General features: G+C 43.7%; 1 protein-coding gene across 2 annotated transcripts in view; it reads right to left on the bottom strand.

The window, feature by feature from the left end:
- nek7 (NIMA-related kinase 7) overlaps positions 1–21,586 on the bottom strand; it is a 60,785-nt gene that overhangs the window by 3,119 nt on the left and 36,080 nt on the right. For both annotated transcript variants that reach the window (XM_040015037.1, XM_040015036.1), the window contains exons 6-9: positions 15,315–15,423; positions 14,095–14,202; positions 8,438–8,532; positions 1,102–1,215 (exon numbers count right to left, since the gene is read on the bottom strand). In XM_040015037.1, coding sequence (XP_039870971.1) covers positions 1,102–1,215; positions 8,438–8,532; positions 14,095–14,202; positions 15,315–15,423 — 426 coding nt within the window. The remainder of the gene's footprint in view (positions 1–1,101; positions 1,216–8,437; positions 8,533–14,094; positions 14,203–15,314; positions 15,424–21,586) is intronic.

The raw sequence follows: 21,586 nt of genomic DNA, 5'->3' as shown, positions 1-21,586 counted from the left end.
GTGACATGTGGGGCAACGCAGAGGCTCAGTGTGGCGCTCGTGTGTGTGGAAAGAGCTCATGTAACAAATATACACTTGCAAGAACTAAAACACTCACACACACAGAGAGCAACCACAGAGGCTTAAAACACCTCACAATTAGCCTTTATCAGGCTAATGAGGTAAATACCAGAGTAAAACAAAAGCCTCTCTCTGCAGGGTAAACGAGCTCACTGGAGACACGAACAGCCATTTAAAATGAGCCACTGCAGACACACTGGCTACAGATCGGAGGCACTGAAGGTAAAAACCACATCGGCGTGCTTTAAAGTCATACCTGACCAGGATGGTTCATACTGGGTTTATTAAACATATCTGAACTGGAAACTCAAACCTAAACCACAAGGTTAGCTGTGGGGTGATGTCAGTTTGCAGTAGTTTCAATAGCACCAGGCCTCAAACATGATAAAGCGCGACGGCATTCTTGACTTTAATCAGATAAGAGGCAACTTTTTTTAAACAGTGCAAATCTAATAAATGTGCCAATAACCGAAAAAAGGTTCCAATACCTGCACGTGCACGTGCGCCTGTGACTCAGCGTATGAGCATTTCACTACACGCATTTAAAAGAAACAGACGGGGGAAACGCCACCCACACAAAGAGGGCACGCAAACAGAAAAACACGCAGATTCATGCACATGTCAGCGCTAATCAGCAATAAGGTGATCTTTAACCGCAGCCCGGCTGCATTACGTTTCTGCGCACGGATCAGTCTTCGCAGAATTACGGCAGACGATTTAACGTTGACTAAAGGAAACGTGACACTCTGGCGCATTTGGTTTCACCCCACCGTCGAGCGCGGCCAGATGCTTTTGATACGCGCGGCTAAAATCGTATCCAGCCTCCTGATCACAGTCCTGTGCTGCAGCTCAGGCAGACGGGTGGATTTCACCGACATAAAAATATAATTTAAGTGTTCGATATAAGTAAAAGGAAAGTGGCATCAAGAGAAAGAGACAGGGATTTGTATTAAAGACTATGGCGGCTGCTTTACAAACACTGAACAAGTCTATATTTACTCTGTTCCTGAGAAGTAAAAGGCAGCTGATACGAGTACTTACCTCCTCTGAATAGTGATCTGAGGGAAGAGGGGGGTAGTCACACTGTTCTATCTTCTTACAAAGTGAGTAGAGGTTCATCTTATCCCCATAGAACGGACTCTGTAAGGCTGCCATCTGAAGCACAGACATAAGAAGACGTGGAGAGAGACAGAAAGTGGGAAAAAGACAAGAGCAGTCAGTGAGTGAAGTTAAAACGGGAAGTAAAACACCCAATCAAGCTCTCAACAGGTGGCAGGCAGACGGCTCTGCACCCTGTGCTAACAGTAGAGTCTGCAGCTCTGCTACTGACGTGCATCCTATTGATTATTATGGGGATTGGGTGCAGGAAGACAACAAGTCAATATGTAGAGCTTTGTGTACATATCAGCACATCCCGGTCTAAACTTCAGCCGAACCAACACAAAACAAATCCACTGGAAGCTTCTCGCTGCAGGCTGGTGGACTTTCCAGACGAGTACGTATATTTTCTAGAAAACAAACACAAGCGAGCAGAGCAGAGGCAGGGCAAATGGGAACGAGCAGGAAGAAGGGAAAGCGCATGGAAACCTTTGTTTGTGAGTGGAAGGAGGTGAAGGATCCTCGCTGCCTTTCTAAGAATAATGAAAGACGCACGCCATCTTTCCCAGACTCGGTGACTGACTCACTTCCTCTTGTAGAAAGGTGAAGCCTGCAGCACACTTGCATAACAAGCAGCCGCCAAATGCTTACTGTTTTTCTGATTCAGTGCTTTCAAAAACAAGCAGCGTGTAAGTGCTCGGTCATTATCACTGCCGTGTGTGAGAAAGTGCTCAGAGCTTCCTTTTTATTCACGCAACAAAAACACATTAAATAGGAAATTGTGAGTTGCAGTAAGAGTACAATCAAAGTCGAATCACTCCTGGGTGATCTCGTGATCTGTACAGTCTATTTGTGAGAAACACTTCTCTCTTCGATTTGTTTGCTGTCTGCAGGCTGCCGATCATGTGTCTGTAACAAAACTAGTGACCGGTACGTGAGCTTGTTCCAAACTTCAGAAAAGCAGCTGGAAAGAAGAGCGGGCCAATCAGTGGGAAGATTACACCTTACTATTTGAAGCGTTGCTCAGGTGTCCCTCGGAGAAAGTACAGTGTGTGTTTGACAATCTGCTAATTGGTAGCGTGAAAACAGATGAGAACAAAGTCTCCATACGAGAATCCAAATGCAAAGCTTCCACACAGAGTACAGCAGGTTAGTGAGAATACACCACCTTCAGCAAAATGAGAAGCTGCAGAGGAAAATATGTCTGTGTGAATCGGACCGACAAAGAGAAAGGAGGAAGTGTTTGAGGTAAAAGAATAAAGAGGCCATCTAGTGTCACACACAAACTCATTGGATTATTTCAGCTTCCTCACAGACTATTTTTCTGTCTTCATCAGCTAACGCGTACAGTCGAGCGCTGCAGAGACAAGAAAACAGTCGTGCCTAGTGTGCTGGTGTTTCTAATGCACCAGTACAAAGTAGCTGGCTTAATCATGGCTGCCTTCAATGAAACGTTTCAAATTTAGAGCAAAGACAAAAGACGTTTCCCATCAGCCAGATCTCGGCTGTCCGAGCCCGCGGAGGGAAATCAAGACGACGGCAGCAGCGTTTACAATCGTGTTAATTATTACATGAATACTGTTCATTAGGGCTGGGCTATAGCATACCGTTCACGGTGATACCGGTGTAATGTTGGGCAACGATAGGAAAATGACATATCGTGATAGAATATGGGTAAAACGCACATGCGCGGTGCCTTTGTTTACATACACACATGGCGGCGAAGCAGAATGAGAAGAGCGAGAGCGGATCGTTGAATGAAACGGATGAACCTGAACTGGTTTGTAAAAATGCTGCAGCTTCAGTGGTGTGGAACTGGTTTAGCTTTCGTCCGTCAGACACACAACAAAGCACTATTTTTGGTAGCGCATGCTAGCGGGCCGTCGTTATTACCGTGTTGTTTGGAAAATACGGCGCACTTAAAATCAATCCTTTGATTTTTCTGAAAGTCGACAGAGCCCCTTATAACCCCGTGTGCCTTATGTATGAACTCTGGTTGTGTTTACTGACCTGGAAACGATTTTATGTGCACGGCGCTCGAAAATCTGTCAAATGTTTCAGTACGACTTTGCTAAGCTACGAAGCCGCACCGCTTGGTGGATTGTCGGAGCATTACGGCTGTCGTAGGCGGAGCCTCGCGGAGTGATACGTGCTGCGCTTCAACATAATGTTACCGTATTGTGTGTGTCTAACCTCTTTTTAAGTTTCGTGGATATTATACATGGTTATGCTGAGGATATGTCGGCCAGTTTCCACTGGAAATGCCTTTTGGTTAAACTGTCAGCGAGGAATTTGCATTTGCACTGTTACATTTTTATATTTATTTTAATGCAGATAAAAAACAGCTGCTTGTTTTAAGTGAAAATACATTGATGTTTGTTTTTTTTTGCACTAATAAAGTTGAGGAGTTGTAAAGTATTTTGTCTAGTGTCGATTATATCGTCAGTTATATCGTTATCGCAAATTTTCAAATGTATATGGTGATAAATATTTTTGGTCGCCCTGCTCTACTGTTCATGCTCACAAAACACATCCAGTGAAAGAGAATCTCCCTCTGTTGTCTGTGAACACCTCTCTGCCTCGACTGCAAGACCAGCAGCTGACTGCTGAATATTCATGCACGTCATCAATGATGCACTTCTGTTATTAACAAAGTCACAATTTAAAACCTGATCCTGTCGTTACCGAGGCGAGCAGAAGCAGCCGTGTGCACACTCACAGGACGACTGAAGGATGCTAAACAGCTGATTAGCACACGCGTGGACTCAACAAAAACAAGTAATACTGGTGAACGTTTGCACAAAAGCACCTTCCCACATAGATGGTGCTCCACATTTAACACACACACACACACACACACAACGTACTACATTTAAAAAGCCATTAACACAGGCGGCAACAAGTTAAGGTATTATTATTCCAACATGTTAATTACTCAGTGTGCTATAGCTATGGACCCTTATTTAACATGCATTTCCATAGACAACAGCTCACTACCTGCAATTAAATGACCATCTAATTAGTCATTCATTGCAGCTTGTAAATAAATCATCTGCCCAACAAGGCTGCTGAACCTATGAGTCATTTGCCACCGAGGTCAGTGGACATCTTGCCCTTTCATTTCAGAATCCAATCACTTTTGAATAACCACAGTCGATACTTGAAAATGCCAAAGCTCGCAGTGTTAGGCGCTCTGCTCACTCCCATGTTAAAAAAACAACAACAAGACAAAAACAGAAAAGAAAATACAAAAAAAGACTTTTTGTTGACAAAGATCATCATCATTACTCGATTCATTTCTACATGTAAAAATACACATTTCTGTCCATGTTCAGGTTTCATATTTTGAGGTATCCATGTAAGAATTAGCGGTTTCCAAAAATCCAGATTCCCCAATTAGCGAGTGAGACTGAGGGAGAGAAAGGGAGAAAAAAGAAGAGCTGCACTCCACACAGCAGCGTGCGAAGGGTTAAACAAGACCCCGTCGTATTTTCATGCATCTTCTGCTTTTGACAGATGAAAAATGTCAACTGTCCTGTTTGTATTTGGGAGTTTTTGCACTATTCATCTGCTTCATTAGTGCCTGCTGCTCCTAGCCCCTGACAGCTGCCGGCCCCCTGCTCACACACACACACACACACACACACACACACACACACACACACACACACACACACACACACACACACACACCCACACACACACCATAAAGATGCATACCCACACACACACACAAACACACACTCACTCCTTTTTTCAGACTGTGTCGTCGCAACGGTTTAGATGATTGACTCACTCTCTGACCCCTGAGCCCCCGGTGTGTGTGCGCGATTGTGTGTGTATGTGTGTATGCTTCATTGATATTCGAGAGACATACAATGCACACGCATGCCTGCTGTCTGTCTGAGGGCTGTGAGCTGCTGGTGGCAGAACACACGCACACGTAGGTTTGTGCTTCTATATTTGTGAGGACCATCGCTGACACGATGCACTTCCCAGCCCCTCGTCCTGAAATGTAACATCACGGCTTCACAGGGAAACCCCAATGCAAACCGCCACCTTAACACCACCTTAGCTGATTTATATCCTAACTCTAAACCAACTCGTAACCCTCGAGCAGCTGTTTCAAAGTCTATCATAAAGTAATGACTATCAGAACAGCCTCACGTCAAACGTTCCCACTCTGCTCTGCATTAGGCCAGGTCATGTATAGGTAGCATCCCTCCCTAAAAGGTCTGCATAGGGCCTTCCAGTGTAATTAACATTGATCTCACACGCTCGCTCTCCAGCTCCTCTCCCTGTACGCCAATTAAAGGAGCTGCGTGAGACTCCCGCCTCCCCCCTCCCAACCACCTCCATCCCTCGAGCCTTAACGGCCTGAGACTAAAGAGCTCCTCACAAACCCTCAGTTATAAATAAAAATACACATCGAACCATAAATGTATCAAAATAAAAACTATATTTGTGTTTTCATCCTCTCTCTTTCTCACATATGCACCTACACGCCTGCAGCACTAGTTTGGTTTCACATCACAATGTCAGGCCTGCCTTTAGACACTGTGTGTGTGTCTGTGTGTGTGTGTGTGATCGACTGCCTAATTAAAATCTACAAATAATATTTTGTTAATAAAGTTTGACAGATAAGCAGGTAGAGCCACTTTTATTCATGCTTCAGTCGCAGCCCGAGAGCAAACGAGGAGCTTCAACAACACAGAAAAAAGCCTTTAAAACCAGAAATCTCTGTTACTGCCACACAGAGGGTTAACCACAGCTCATCACATGCAAACGCCAGCTGCTCAGAGGACCCGGCATTTTTGGGCCTCGTAAAAGCTCCAGCAAAACAAGAGGGGAGGGGGCGTGGGCACAGTCAGAGGTACGGATGGTTACGCTTCGTACAGGAAGGAGACGCATTCCAGTAAAACTTCTCGACATATTCTCCTCCTCCAACTTTAAGACCAGAACAGAAACCGCAAGAGATCTATGCAAGCAGGCGACCCACAGAGTGTGTGTGTGTGTGTGTGTGTGTGTGTGTGTGTGTGTGCGTGCGCGAGTGTGTGTGTGTGTGTGTGTGTGTGAGAGTGTGTGGTACTGATTCAAGTATGAGGTGGTTTCGACTGTAACGAGCGCTAGCAGACAGCAGACTCATTGCCTGCCCTGCAACCATGTGACCATGTCGCCGTGGGAGACAACCCAGCTGAGCGTCCCCGTTTACGGCGATGTCGACGGTTTGGGCGGGGGGTGGGGCCAGATGATGTAATGAAGTTGGACACAACAAGAAGGGGATCAAACAGAATGGGAGATGAAGACGGACGCAGACACAATGACCAGGTATTGACGTGCGGCCCCCTGGACCCGAACTCAACCCCCAGGCACGAGGATGAAAAACGCAGGCTCTCTCAAACTCCCTGGGTTACAAACGCACGCGCGCTCGCGGACGCACGCGCTCAGAAACCAGCGCGATCCTCCTATTGTAGTGAAATCAATGAGCACCGAAGGGATCAGGCGTGGATTTCTGTGTGAATTCCTTATGCCTGAAGGTTAAGTGAGGAAAAGGAAGGCATTCGGAGAAAGCTGAAGATGTGAGCAAAGAGGAATGGAGAAGAGAGTTTTGGAGAGAGGCAAGTTTCCTGACAACGAATGCACCGCGGAGCCCTCTCAGTAAGAACAGTGCAAGGCGAGAGGCTGCTCTTCAAAGAGAATATGCATGGCGTGGTGAGCGCTGCTCTGGTAACAATAAGCTTGTAAAATCTTTATCTCCACAGGCACCTTGCATGGCTCACCTTGACCTGATGGCTGGAGTTCTGTCTTTGCTCTTGTACCTGCAGTACTTTCTCTCTGAATGAGCACCCCCCATCCTTCTCCTCGCTCCAGCAATCTATAACCCCGCTCTCGCTTTTTTCCTCTTTCACTTCTTCCCCTCTGCTCCCAAACCTTCCATCTCCCCTCTTTTCATTCACTCTTATGGCTCCTGCCTATTCCCCCACCCTTCTCCAGCTTCCTATATTGTTCATATATAGATTCCTAAACTTTTTCACCCTCCATCTTTCTTCCTTGCCTTCTGGCTTACTCAAAGAAAAACAGTCTCATCCATTTTTCACTTTTGCTCTCGAGCTCACTCCCAGATTCTCCTCATCTCTGGTCTCCATCGTACTTTCTCTGTATTTGGTCTAGACTGTGACGCCAGTGAAATGCATGAAAGATCAAAGTGCTGTGTGCCAGCTAAAAGTGGAAAACAATCGATGCAGCACATGATGAAAGTTTTAACAAATGGACAGACAGCGGCCTGCTGGAAAATGTTAATGTAACACCAAAGTCTGATGTGTGTAAAGAGTAAAGGCTGGGACTGTTGTAGGCGTGCCAGACCCAGTGCAGCCCGGCTGTTTTCTTAACAGTAACAGGAGCGGCTTCCATGCAAGCAATCAGACAAACACACAGAAACACTGAGTGTGACCTACAGCATCCACATCCTTCAACCAACCACAGACGTGCGCTGCCGCAGTGCATTGTGGGGAGCTAATTAGCATGAAGGACTGTGGTCTCTGAGCAACCATGACCTGCAAGCTGAGCTCAAACTTCTTCCTTACGCGTTCTCCACCTCTGTGCCTGAGGCGCTTTAGAGAAGGTGTAGTCACTGGTGCGTTGAAATGCAGCCCAAATGATCAGCAGCTCAGGGGAGTCGGGAGAGACGAGGGGAGGAAAATGTGGGCATTTCCTCAGCCCGCAGTGTGTTTCTGACTTTGTGCCCGGCCGTGTGTGTCTGCGCGCGCGCGCTGCACGGGAACGCCGGCGAGCTGCGATGTCAGATTGACTGCTATCATCCGTGTCTATCATCGTTCTGCTCCTCACTCCTTTCCCTTTGTTCCCTCTGTGTGTGCTCCTCCTGGGCTTGTCTCCACTCAGTGTGGTCTACAGCAGCGCCCTGTGGTGGTTTGCTCCCGACTAATCAAACTAGTCAGTGTCACCGGAAAGCTTCATCTAAAACACATGGCCATGTCAGTTCCCTTCACTCAGCAGACTCAATGTTTAGCAGGTCTACAGAACAGACTGCGAACGAGCCGCGATCAGACGAGAGGAAAACAACAGCGACAGAACATCTAGCAGATAATATCACTAACGAAGCGTGCATGTTTGTATTTTTCCCATTACTGCTTGTGTGTACATATCTTCATGCACGACGATGGATGAGAACGGGTTGTTTACACGTGTCAGCTCATGTGTTCTCGTGTCACTCCTACCGTCGAGTGCGAGGTGACAGTGTGTGCACGTGTTCCCAGTTTACCTCATAGAGCAGGCATCCTAGCGACCAGATGTCAGATTTGAAGTTGTAGCCGTTTTCATGTATCCTCTCCGGTGACATGTAGTAAGGAGTACCCACTGGAACATGTTGGAAGGAGGGAGGGGGGAGAGAAGTGGACGAAACAGGAAACAGGACAAAAACAAAATGAGCGTTAACATTTTGCAAACCTGTTTCTCCTCCACATCAACAACGACACCCACACGGCTCACACGGGGATGGAGCTTCAACGTGTTTTTGTAACAAAGTGTGTCGGCTGTGTCATTTTGAAATAAGCTTGGATGTGAGGTCACATATCAGCACACATACCAGGACCATGCATGCAAGTTCAAGACAACACAGAGCTGTGTACACACACACGCACACACACACAACATTTATCAATCACTTTTGATTACTGGGGCTCCGTAATGATCTGAAACAGCAGTCAGAGGATACGCCCGGGGAGCGGTCGGCCCGTTTCTGGTTTTGAAACTCAAGAATCCCAAACTGCCACAGCGAATGGCAGCGCTCCAGGAAATCAGACCGTCACCCAACCGGACACAACCAGGAGCCGCAGCTCGGCATACAGTCGTGACTCTGCAGGATGAGTTTGATGCAAGCTTTGATTTTTTTCATCTGCTTTCTGTTTATTGTGATTTCCCATGTAAAAGTCTACCAAGCACACCAGCAGAGGCTTTTTATTAGTCACATATAAAAGATGGGAATTTCACCAGCACCATAACCTGTGCTGAAAACACCTCAGATCATGTGAATAAAGTTAAAGATAAACAGCTAAATATGCGCAATAATAATCAACATTAGCTTGAATGCACTTTAGGCTCCACGCTGATTATTAACCTGACACTAAGCGGTTATTTTGTATCAGGCTTTATCACTTCAACGGTCAGTTTTTAACTTTAACTTAAAAGTCAATTCACGCACTGTAATCGATGTTTCCTCTAAGCCCAGATTTTGGCAGACCTCTGCAAAGCGTGATTTTAGCTTTAGTCTTGTAACCAATGTGACGACAGCGCTTCAGAATAACATCACTAGTTAAACAAAAACGCTTCCTGCTGAGTCATGAATCCTCTTAGAAAATAATGTCATCACTCAGAAAATCCTCTGAGATCAGAACAAAGTCAAACGGGCTCTAGATGCTGGAGATCTGAACCCTTTGATTTTTGTTAAGGAGCATCAATGAGAGAAGGAACATTTATTTATTGCAACAGGCTGCTCTGATCCTAAAACAAGACTGCAGAAGCACCTTTTTGTTATCCTCCTCTCTCGCAGTTGTTTGATTTAGTGAAGCCAAAAAACAAAAACATATAACCTGGTTCAGTATGTTAAACTTCAGTCCAAGCCCCGCCTCATTTAACTTTCTTATTCTGAGGTGTAACCAACAGAATTAAATCTTAAACATTACTTGACGTTACAGACTGACTGAAATCATTGCAGGAGTGTTTTTATGGCTCCGAAACACACAAAAAGTATTAATTGAATGGGGTGGTGTTTCTTCTTTGTTTGCTTGATCCAAACCTGATCAGTCTTGCCTCAAGCACATAAACAAAACGTGACACGGGAAACGTGCAGAGCCAGGAGGAAGAGTTTTTATGGACTTGTTGAGTTTAAAATACACACAAACGCTGAGGGAAGCTGGGAGGGCGGGAACGGCTCTCGAGCGGAAAGAACTCGGGAGAAACGTCAGCCTGCGTGAAAACGTAACTGCCGTCTTAGCGCTCTCTTACGCTGGCGTGCGGGGCTATTCTGCACATTAACAGGTCTGAGGAAGCTCGAATCCTGTAACTGCATTTAATAAAACTATTACAGAGGGGCATTAGATTTGAAGTCTGTGGGAACTGAAATGAAAGCAAACGGCTTTAATTTCGACGCAGATCTAATTGGGCTGAGAAAACGTGTTTTTCTGTTAAATGTGTGATTGTGAATAATGAAGTGTTACCTGTCAGTCCGAAAATAATCAGCATCGGCAGAGAAGAAGCCAGAGAGCCAGTGGAAGAATACATGATACTGGGAATGGCTGTTTTAATTGGTCATCAGGTTGTGTGTGTGTGTGTGTGTGTGTGTGTGTGTGTGTGTGTGTGTGTGTGTGTGTGTGTGTGTGTGTGTGTGTGAGGTCTCATGGTGCGGTCTGAACAGGCTCCCTTAACATTCATTATTAGTTGATTAAAAAGAATGAGCTTCTCTTATGCTAATAGTGGCATAAAAAAGGCAGCGGCGGCGGCTCGGCTCCTTCAGCAAGCTGAATTAAGGCCACATTACTTATTCATGCAAATAAATTGAAAGTCATGTTGGGATTGATTTCCATTATTGTGAATAGCAATGACAACACTGTATTCTCTGCCTAACAGGATAAGTGTTGTATAGGAGGTGAGAAGCCATCCACAATAAAGCCCGTGCACTCGTGAATCTGCTGCAAATGTAACCAAAGCTCGTCCTGTTTTAGATACAACTATTGATTAGACTGCACCCACTGTAGCTTGTAACACTGTCATATTAATGCTAAGTAAAGCATTTGCACTACCAGGGTGACCCTCCTCTAATCTGTGTGCCACTCCAAAGCTATCGCTGCGTTTCTCATTAGCAGCCGTTCTGAACCAACCCCACACCAGTGAAACCTTTATGGTTTTCTTTGCATTTATATTATGCCTCTGTGTTTATGCCTGCTTTTATAACATAACCAAGGCTTTGTATGAACGCGTAAAATCCCAAAATCATTTCCAACATCGACCTATGCGATCCTCCCTTTCTGTTTTTTCCTTTTCCTCGTTCACCCCCAGAACTCATCGTTAACACCTTTCTCATTACAGGTGTTAATTACAGGTATATTATATTACTACCAATTGGCAGTAATAAGTAGTTATTCACTTCCTGGTCCTGCTCTTTCTTTCAATCGTTTTCTTGCTTAAATGCAAGTATCCACCTTAAATCTAAGTAACCTCAGCAGCTCGGTGTTCTTAATACTGATTTGATTTTTTTGGTTGGTATTATATCTGGAAGTTTGGATACTGTGCACATTAATGTGCACGCATATTGCAAATTTCTGCATGATTATCTACCTCTGCATGAGCGTGTGCATAAATTCAGACCGTATGAATGTGCATCTGTGTGCACAGACACATCCATACATGAGACAAAAAGACTGTCTCTCTCAGCGTGGGCAAGAGTGTAAAGAGAAAATGTCTGTGTGTGTGTGTGTGTGTGTCTGTGTGTGTGTGTGTGTGTGTGTGTGTGTCTGTGTGTGTGTGTGTGTCTGTGTGTGTAGGGGGTCTGCAGCTGACTTGAAAGCCTAGGAGCTGACAGGCTGTATGCCTGGACCTCCATCTCAGCTCCACCGCCCTGCTCTACTGTTCAGCTGTGTGGCTGGGCTCATTACATACCCACGCGATTGCGCGCACACACACAGACACACACACCTCTTCCTCACAGTTTTTCTTTCCATCCTTCTTTCTCGCGTTCCTTCTTCTCCTCCATTTTTCCTGTCACTTTTGTCATATTCTGCTCTTACTCTGCTCCTACTAACTTTTCTTTCCTTTTTCTCCTCTTCTTCTGTCACTCTGTCACACTCTTCTCTAACACCTGGGACACTGTACACTTCTTTTTCTGTTTCTTTGTCACCCTTTCTTCATTTCTTATGCTTCTTTCCTTTTGTGACATTTTGCTTTCTCCTCTCTTTCTCACTTCACTCTCTCAGTATTGGTTCCCTTCTACTCTCAGATTCTAGTATCCTCGCACCTTCTCCATCTCTCTCCTTCACCTACACCTTTATTCTTATCTGACTAAAGTCAAAGCACCAGAGGGTGGGATGGAGAAAAGCTATAGCCAGAGAGGTGGCAAAGAAAGAGAGGAGACAGCACGACACGCTCCTAGTCCCTAATGTGGGCAGGTCTCACTAACCTATAGACGCTTCACGCCTCTATAGAACGAGATCATACATAAATATCTGCATGTGTGCAATTAATTTTTCAAACATCTCACATGTATCCTTCACAAGCTTATTCAAATTCATGGAAGACCATGAGACAGCCCTGGAGAGATGGAACTAAATATATTTATGCCAAGGTTTGATTTAATTTAGTTTTGTTGTTTACTGCACTTTGTATGAACTTTAATTAATAATATTATAGAATTAACAAAAAAACATTATAAAAATATTATTTGCATACTTAATCTAAAGAAATATGTTGATAGCATCAGATTAATGGGGGTATTCAAGTTGACCCCTCTGCTTGTCCTCTGTCGGCCTAAAGAGGGCGCTGTGGACTCAGCGTTTAATGAGCAATCACAGGCGCTTTCACCCCGCTCTGCAGGATGCTTAGCTGATAGGGCTTCTGTTGACTTGATCATGTGATTCACACTTTCTCAGAGGCTGAGCCGCTGCTGTACGAGGCTGAGAATAGCACGCTGTTTGTGGTAATAACAGTCTGACATAGGGAAGTGAGACGGTGTGAACGGCAGTACTTATATTTGTCCAAGGAATTCTTCTTTTTTTCCTACTTTTTCCAATCTATGAAGTTTCTGAAATTGCCCAGGGGATACTGGATAGCACCTTCACGTACCACAGAAAGGCCAAGTTATAACCAGTGTTCCCGAGTCCCATCAATGATCAGTAACACGTTTTATTATATTTTTCCGGGCATTCGACTATTTTACTAAAGCAGTGCAACACATCACTTGACCATTTTAATACAGAACATGCAGAAAAAGGACGGACAAGCACAACAAAGAACACACGTGCAGTTTCTGGGCTATATTTCTAAAACACCCAATAAAATATCAAAAATCATTTGCATGAAATAAGCAGCCGTCGCTTATTTGTATGTGATGTTGCTAAGATGCTGCGTTTAAACACCACAACAAAAAATGGGAATTTTGTATGAATTTTAACCAATAATTATTCTAAAAAAGAGAATTTTTTTCTTACTTGGGGAAGATTGCCAGCATGCCTCTGTGTCTATACTAAAATATAGAGACTTTATTAAACACACTCAGCACAATGCTGTCCTCTCTCCTGTTGACATGTTCCAGATTTAAAATAGTGACGCATCTGTTCATGAAGTCTATTACACACAAAGAGGAGACGGACTAAAAACACCAAACAGTGCAGAAAACTAATAACTTGAATGCAAAGAACCTTTTTTGTGCTAAAAACCAAACTATTGGCCGTCAGGTCATCCCAACGCCGTGCTGTTCCTTAACAATAAAAACTATTGCACTGACTGCAGTCATGTGGCTATATGATATGTCACATTTTAAAATTAACCAAATGGACAAAGACTTAATTACTGCGGCGGCTTCAATGACAGTTCTCACTTCCTGAAACAAAAATAACGCAGTTTTATTTCCTCTGTGACACAAACACCCATCAACTCTACAATAACCGCGATTGTAAAGCGGCGCAGTCTCAATCGGACCTCTGTGTCGCCAGCCTCAGTTTTCATCTGTGTCAGGGTTAAAGGTCAAGGTAACAGGAAGCAGCTAAGTGGCCAGCGGAGGTGCCGGGCACAGAACGGCGCAGGCAGAATGACTACATGACACATGGCTCTGAGCTGCCCGTGCCTAATGAAACACATCCAACACTGGGAGATTACTGAGCAGTGGGGGTTGTTGGTGTATCCACATATGTACAGAGTGCTATAACTTACCCAGCGAGTGAGCAGCAGTTGTTTTAGAGCTGAAGAATCGCCCCAGTCCCAAGTCTCCTAGCTTAACTACTCCTGTAGCTGTGATGAATACGTTGGCTGGCTTGATGTCTGAAAGTGAAGGAAAAGTGACAGCTTGCAAACGATAATTTCTTCATATTAATTCAGGAAAGTTTTACTTTTAGTCTCTACTAAATAAACATGACTGAACTGGAAGCATAAAGTCCATTATTGAAAATATAATTTTGACATTAACATAGTTTCAAACACCTTGGTAATGTGACCCACGTCGGGCTTTGAAATTTACTACTCCCGTATAACTGTAAGCGGCTTTTGAATAGGCCGTCTCTGCTAAGTGGTCATTAAAGCTCAGAGCTCAGGGTTCATTAGTGTCCCTGAGCCCTAATCAAAGTCAGTCCAAACGGAAGTACATCACCTGTGTGTGTGTGTGTGTGTGTGTGTGTGTGTGTGTGTGTGTGTGTGTGTGTGTGTGTGTGTGTGTGTGTGTGTGTGTAGCCTATGCATGTGAATCCAGGACTCGACTTGACTGGGCCCTATTCAAAGCACGTGTGCCCATAAACACTGTGTTCTCTGGTCTATGTATTGTTTAACACCTACACTTAAGCCCCCGCCTTATGAAACACGCTCATTCACACTAAAGAAAATTCACTTTAAGCACATTGACTTTGAACTAAAAAGCACCTTTACAGAAAAACACTGAACATTTTCCAACATTTTCCAGCATTCTCACTTCAGTTTAGCGAGCTACTAAAAATACTTGAACAGCTCGCGCTGCCAGACGTGGATCCAACTTACTAACAGTTATAGACCATAAACTGTTTTTAAGTGGACGTCTTCACTGAATGTTTCTTTTAGTCTTGGACTAGACTTAGTCCACGTCTGGGAAACCTACTGACAGCCAGTGCAGCAAACTACTCATAAGTTCTTTTTCCTTATGTTGTGTAATAATACACTCAGGATTACATCAGATTTTATACGAGCTCTACTGGGTCTCGTAGTTAAATCCAGTCCATTTCTTAGTCACTCCCGTGCTGAGAGCAGATCAGTGCACACCAATTTGTAAGTAATCTTAAATATTCAAGGTAGCACAGAATCCCAAAAACTAAAATAAACGACAAATTTAAGGGATTTTCCAAGACTTGTAATGAATGAAAAAGTCCTCTAATTGTTTGTGTTAATAAGAGCGTGTGTTGTGTGCATACCTCTGTGCATGACTCTCCGAGAGTGCATATGTTCAAGCGCACTGCAGAGCTGAACAAAGTACTTCCACACTGTTTTCTCTGGGATAAGCCTTCTCTGCTTCTTAAAGTGCTGTGAAGTAAATACACACACACACACACACACACACACACACACACACACACACACACACACACACACACACACACACACAATCAGGACATCAAAGTAAAAATGACATACAAGTGAAGGAAGGAACAAACAAAACATTTTTATTATAAATGGAAAAAGTCCCGTGTGGCACAGAATACAATTTCAAGTGTGTGTCTTTGTACAGTATCGCTCCCGTTCCCTGCGACTCCGCTCCTAATGCGACCCAGACTCTCGTCTAGCTCTGTCCATTTGCTTAACCGAGCTCCGTCTCATTTTCTCTATGGTCTACAATAGAAAGCACATGCATCCTCAGAGACAGGCAGAAGAAATTTGTGGTACCATCTAAAACGCTCCCATCTGGCACGCAGCACTTTTGTTAGGTGCAGCTTTCTGTGGCACGGTGGCTCCAGTAGTTTAAAAAGTTTATTTATTTATTTCCGGAGAGCCGAGTGTTCTCATTCATCAAACTGGTCCCTGTCAAGAAAAGGCCTCGTGATGACAGAGCTTATTGATCTACGATGGCTGAAACTAAGAACCGATGATAGGAGCTCCTCCTCAGACAGCAGTGCAGACTAACCAAATGCATAAAGTATGGCAGAGTTTTATGGGGTGGCTCCATTTGCAGGGTGGGAAAAAAACAAAGCCTGGCTTGTATGCACACGAAAATTAAGTATTTAGAACAAATTATTTAGAAAAATTCAAAGTGGAACACTCCAGTAAGTTACCTGCCTGAAACGCTGATGCACTGCTCACACACCACCAAAGGTTAATAACATATGTAATTGAAACAGGAATGTGCATGTATGATGTATATGATGATTGAGTAATACTAGTGGAAACTGACTGTATCGGCCCGTGGCTCTGGCTGTCGCTGCTTCAAATCAGACCAAATTTAAAGATGCCGGGAGAACAAATAGTAACAAAAGTGGCTACTTTTAAAATTGTTACTATAAACAATGTTACTGTAAACAATTCTAAACTTCAGGGCCAATAGCAACAGCAATGCTTAAAACGATCATCAATAAACATATTTTGTTTCCTTATTTTCTGTTTGTAAACATTTACTCGAACGTTTTCTGTTCACACAGTTACACCTAGCTTTAGGCTGCGCTCTTTATTTAGTAACAAGCTGCAGTTTTAAGGTCGTTCCCGTCTTCATCACATTTCATCTGAAACATTTAGCAAACATAAAGTGGAAATCATGCTACAACTAAAAAATAGGCCCCCGACACTGTGACAACAATGTTGTTTGTCGATATGTTAAAATCAGTCAACATGAACAATTTCAGCGAGCAAACGTCTGATGTTTGATATCGCTGCATTATGCAATCTGTGCATCCCGACCGTTTCTGCGTTTTTGCCACACAGAAGAATGTGATCATCAGTGAAGAAGACGCAAGTCACAGGATCGGGCTGTTAATTATTGCAGAATATAAAAAGAGATTTTAAAAAAGAGGAAATGTAAGATGTGAGAGTGTAAACAGTCTAACGATGGGAGCCAGTAAAGGAAACGATGCAGGTGAGGGTGAGAGATGCAGAAAATTAAGGTTCGGAAGAAAGGAAGGATAGAGATGGATGGAAGGAGAGAGGGAGGGATAGACCTTGGCCTACATCCAAACAAAGCCTCAGTGAGGAGCCATTCTTCCTTTGCCCTCCCATTTCCATATCAGAGGACCGTTTGATGTCAATGGGGGAGCACATAGACGCCCACCGACACCACCACCGCGCTCTTCTCCACGCCTTTAACAGCAAACACTGCACATGCAATATTCTGTAAGTGCATGCAAATCAAGGACCATTTGATTTCATTTGAATTCTGAGATGGTCAGAAAGAGAGAGAGTAATAGAGAAGCGAGGGAGAGAGAGAGCAGCGTGGAGGACGAGAAATCAAACAGAATAAAAAATGTTAAACTCATGCATGGGGGGTGCGTCTGTTTTACATATGGCACACTGTACTTATGTGTTTACTTCACATTATGGCCACGCAGGGGGGGCGACTGAGCCCTGGCACGCACCTCTGGACTGCCACTGTTACACTGCAAAAACATGTCATTTAGAGCGGTGCAGAGACAAATGGTGCAGAGAAGAGGCGTGCACACGTGAGCGTGTGTTGTCAGCAGCCATAAGGATGTGACACAGCTCCCAGCGTCCTCGGCAGCTTAGCTAAGATAGAGGTGACGCTCCGCGGTTGGTTGTCTCACCTCTGCAGACTGCCGTGTTACGTCTCTGTAAAGTGCATCTCTGAACATTTGGTGGCATGCTCGTATATTGTTTGCTTACACAGTGCGCCATATGTATCGAGTGTATGTGTACCGGATATATATCTGTGTGTGTGTGCTGCTGAGCCTGCCATGTTCACTCTCTTGTACCACTAATCTTCGCCTCTCCTAATTTGCTGTGTTGAACTATGCGGATGTGGAGCTGCTGAGTATGACTGCAAACAGCTTGTCGAGCTGTGCTGATACAACGCTGCAGCATCATTTATGCATGGGAGAAGACCAGGCTTTTTACATGCACACCACTAATTTGCTATACTGGCAGGTTTTCATAATAACGGGAGGTTTGGTCGAGCTCAAAGACGAGGGTGAGCCTGGGATATAATCACTGCTACTTCTGAACAATCCTGTTCAGTTCCTGCGCAGAGAAAGCTAACAGGCTGAGGCTTAAAGCACGGTGGTGTGGATCAAAGCAACACAGTATGTGCTTAATGCTATTACACATTTGATCTGAATTTCACTCTGCATTTAGCTTATTGGTCAGCGCTTGTGAAGGGTACAGTCGTTCAGGTACTGATGCAAAAATGCATAAAACCTCAAATAAACTGAATTGAACTGCAAATGAAAAAGATAAATAAATAAATCAGACATTTGTTCTCGGACGTGTAAACACTTAACAAAGTGAGTGTTTCCATAGTGTACTGGTTTGTACACCAAAACCCTGGTTTGAGCCCAGATGGAGACAAATCCATCCGGTATTTGTCTCCATCCAGGAGGACTGACAGGAGGGGTCACATGGCATAAAAATCGTAGTGGTGTAGTAAACAACAACAACAACAACAACAACAAAACATTTGTGTACAGAATATTTTTATCATTACATTTACATTAAAGCCAATGATTCATTCCATGTGTGGCAACCAGTGTTGGTCAAGTTACTTGAAAAAAGTAATCAGTAACTAATTACTGATTACTTCCCCAAAAAGTAATCCCATTACTTTACTGATTACCTATTTTCAAAAGTAATTAATTACTTAGTTACTTAGTTACTTTTTAAAAACACGATTTACAACCTGAATAGGTGATAAAGCGATAGATCTTTCAGCCCAATTCTACTTTTTCTGCATAATCCATCATACAAAATGTAATCAAATGGAAAAGTCTCTTTTTAAAACTTGTTTTATTAGTTTTAATCTTTTAACTTTATGCATCAAGCAAAAATTTAATTATATGCAACATTCTCTGACTGGAAGAAATTTGTTTAACATTTAAACCTATTTTCTGCACATTCAGCACATAAAATAAAATATTTTTTGTGTTTACACGCAGTCTTTCAAATAGATGCAAGTAAAACACAGCAGAAAATAAATAAAGTCAAAGACTCAGCGGTCCTGTTGCTCTATTTTCACCTGTAAAGCAGGAGTGGGGTAGGCGGAGGTTTACCCTGGTGCAGGTGTGCCGCGGTCAGTGGAAGAATCCGCGAGTTTCTCTGTGAGTTTCCCATTACGTCGTAGCTACTCGGTGCTTGCTCGGAAGTTTAGGGGTTTTTTTCTCTGTAAAAGAAGTTTTCTTCCCACGCACAGCGGACACTAATGTTTTTGTCACTTTTTATGGAATCAAACTCAAAGTAAGGTCAGTACTTCCACGCTTTAAACGCTGCACGCTCATACTCTCTCCTGCACTCGATATGTGATCCATTGTTGATCTGCACACAGCTGTTGTCACGAACGTCGCACTCGCTTACGTCACTGTCATGAGACATTCTCGCAAAAAAAAATCACGGTTTTAGTAACGCAGTAACGCAGCGTTCCTACGGGAAAGTAACGGTAATCTAATTACAGTTTCTGCAATAGTAATCCCTTACTTTACTCGTTACTTAAAAAGTAATCAGATTACATGCCCATCTCTGGTGGCAACTACGACACTGGTTTGTCCCTGTTTTGAGGCCTCAGTGTTCGATTGTTGGTGCTGCTGTGTTGACTTTTTAGACATGGAATAAAGAGCCTGGTGATTAACCAAGGCTCCAAACGTGGCGAGGAAGATGCATCCACAGACTGTTTTTTTTCCTTGTATGAGGCTATAAAAATGTGTTTCTGCCATATTTCTGTGTTGTAACCAGCAACCTGCTTCAGGAGCCTCCCGTGGTCACTCGAGGAACAGTTCACCGTGAACTTTTTGCCTTTTTCTGGCTTCACCTCGTTTCTTGTTTTTTTGACGCTCTTTCTCTCGACTGCAAGTTAAACCGCTTCGTACGTTACAGGCTGACAGGTTAGTCAACCACAACACACTGTTCAATGTCCCGCTATGTCAACTTAAAGTCACTGTGAACGCTGCTTGGCGTTAGCTTCCTTCCAGGTGACAATGAAGGTGCCCTTCAGCCAGTGTTTCAGAAAACGCAGCTTTCTCCACAATTTTGAATCCTAATTTGAACTTTTTTCAATTTTCATGAATTGAAATTAAACTTGAATTGACTTGTAAATTTGATAATGAATTTTTCTTTGGTTTCCTGAACTCAGAACTAAAACCTCTTGACCCTGTACGCAGATTTTAATGTTAATGACATTAAAACTCATTAAAACATAACTAAAACACAACTTCTCCTAAACGTCTGATGCAGTATCCTGTTACAAACCGCACTCACTTGGCCTTTACGACCAATAATCATTGCTTGTTTTTTTAACCATGTCTATTTCACAGCTGTGGCAAACACCAACATGTGGTGCTGAGATAAAAGGAGGCTGTGGGAGGCCCGGTGCTAGCTAGTGTTTAGTTTCAGAAGGGAATGGATGATTCACATTGACTCAATGTCCAGCAAGTCCAAATCCTGTAACGACAGGAGACCACAGACTTCCTGGCTTCATTCCTTCTGTCAAATAAAACGTTTGCTAATCTTGTAATTATAACGCATAGTCAGCACTTATTTGCCTCTTTGCCAGTAATTCCTTCTGACACCAAACGATGCCGTGTTTGACCGGCTATTATTGTGACCAGGTATTATTCATCCTGACCAGACTTCACACTGTGCGATCAGTTGTGTATCTCTGAAGTCATTCTCTGCACTGTAGCCTAACCCAGAGTACGAACACAACACTGAGAACATGTCTGCAGTGGATCTGCTCCTGCTGTGTGCATCGGTAGTCCACCTCAACACATCTACAGTCTGAAGGAGGCTGTAAAACTCTGAAAACGCTCTCTTTCATTATGAAAGGCATAACGAAATAAATACCTGCACAACTGTTAAATGGTCACATATAGTTTGAAACACCTATTTATGATCTTTAAATTAAAACGCACCGTTGTCCATCTCAGCCACTGTATTTAAGATGACAGGGCAACAGTCAGTGCCACTCATGTGTACCGTATTCTCCGCACTATAAGGCGCACTTAAAATCCTTTAATTATCTCAAAAATCGACAGTGCGCCTTATGTATGAATTCTGGTTGTGTTTACTGACCTCGAACTGACTTTATGTGCTACACGGCGCTCAGACATCTCTCAAAAATGTTTTAGTACAACCTTGGTAAGCTAGGAAGCCGCAGCGCCTGATGGGTTGTTGGAGCATTACGGCTACCGTAGTCAGGAGCCTCGCGGAGTCATCTGGGTCCTAAACTCCGTCTGGTTCAGGTCCCAATGTCAAACGAACACTGCAGCATCACTGAGAGTTACAACTGTCTAAATTCTTTCATCTTTAATAAAATGATCAGCGTTGCTGCTTTACCAGGTGTAACAATGAAGTTTAACATCCAGGCATCCATGAAAACAGAACAGAGTTAAAAGTTAGCAGGAAGTTAGCTCGCTAGCTTCCACCTAAACATGATATAGCATGTTCTGACTGAGAGATTTCTGAAAAAATCAAACGTACAGCTCTGCTGTCACTTCCAACATAAATGAAGACAGAAAACTAAACAGCAGTGACGTCTGTAGGG

The sequence above is a fragment of the Simochromis diagramma genome, unplaced genomic scaffold, assembly GCF_900408965.1.
Source record: "Simochromis diagramma unplaced genomic scaffold, fSimDia1.1 OVJJ01000453.1, whole genome shotgun sequence".
Lineage (NCBI taxonomy): Eukaryota > Metazoa > Chordata > Actinopteri > Cichliformes > Cichlidae > Simochromis > Simochromis diagramma.
This window is presented reverse-complemented; position numbering and strand designations above follow the sequence as displayed.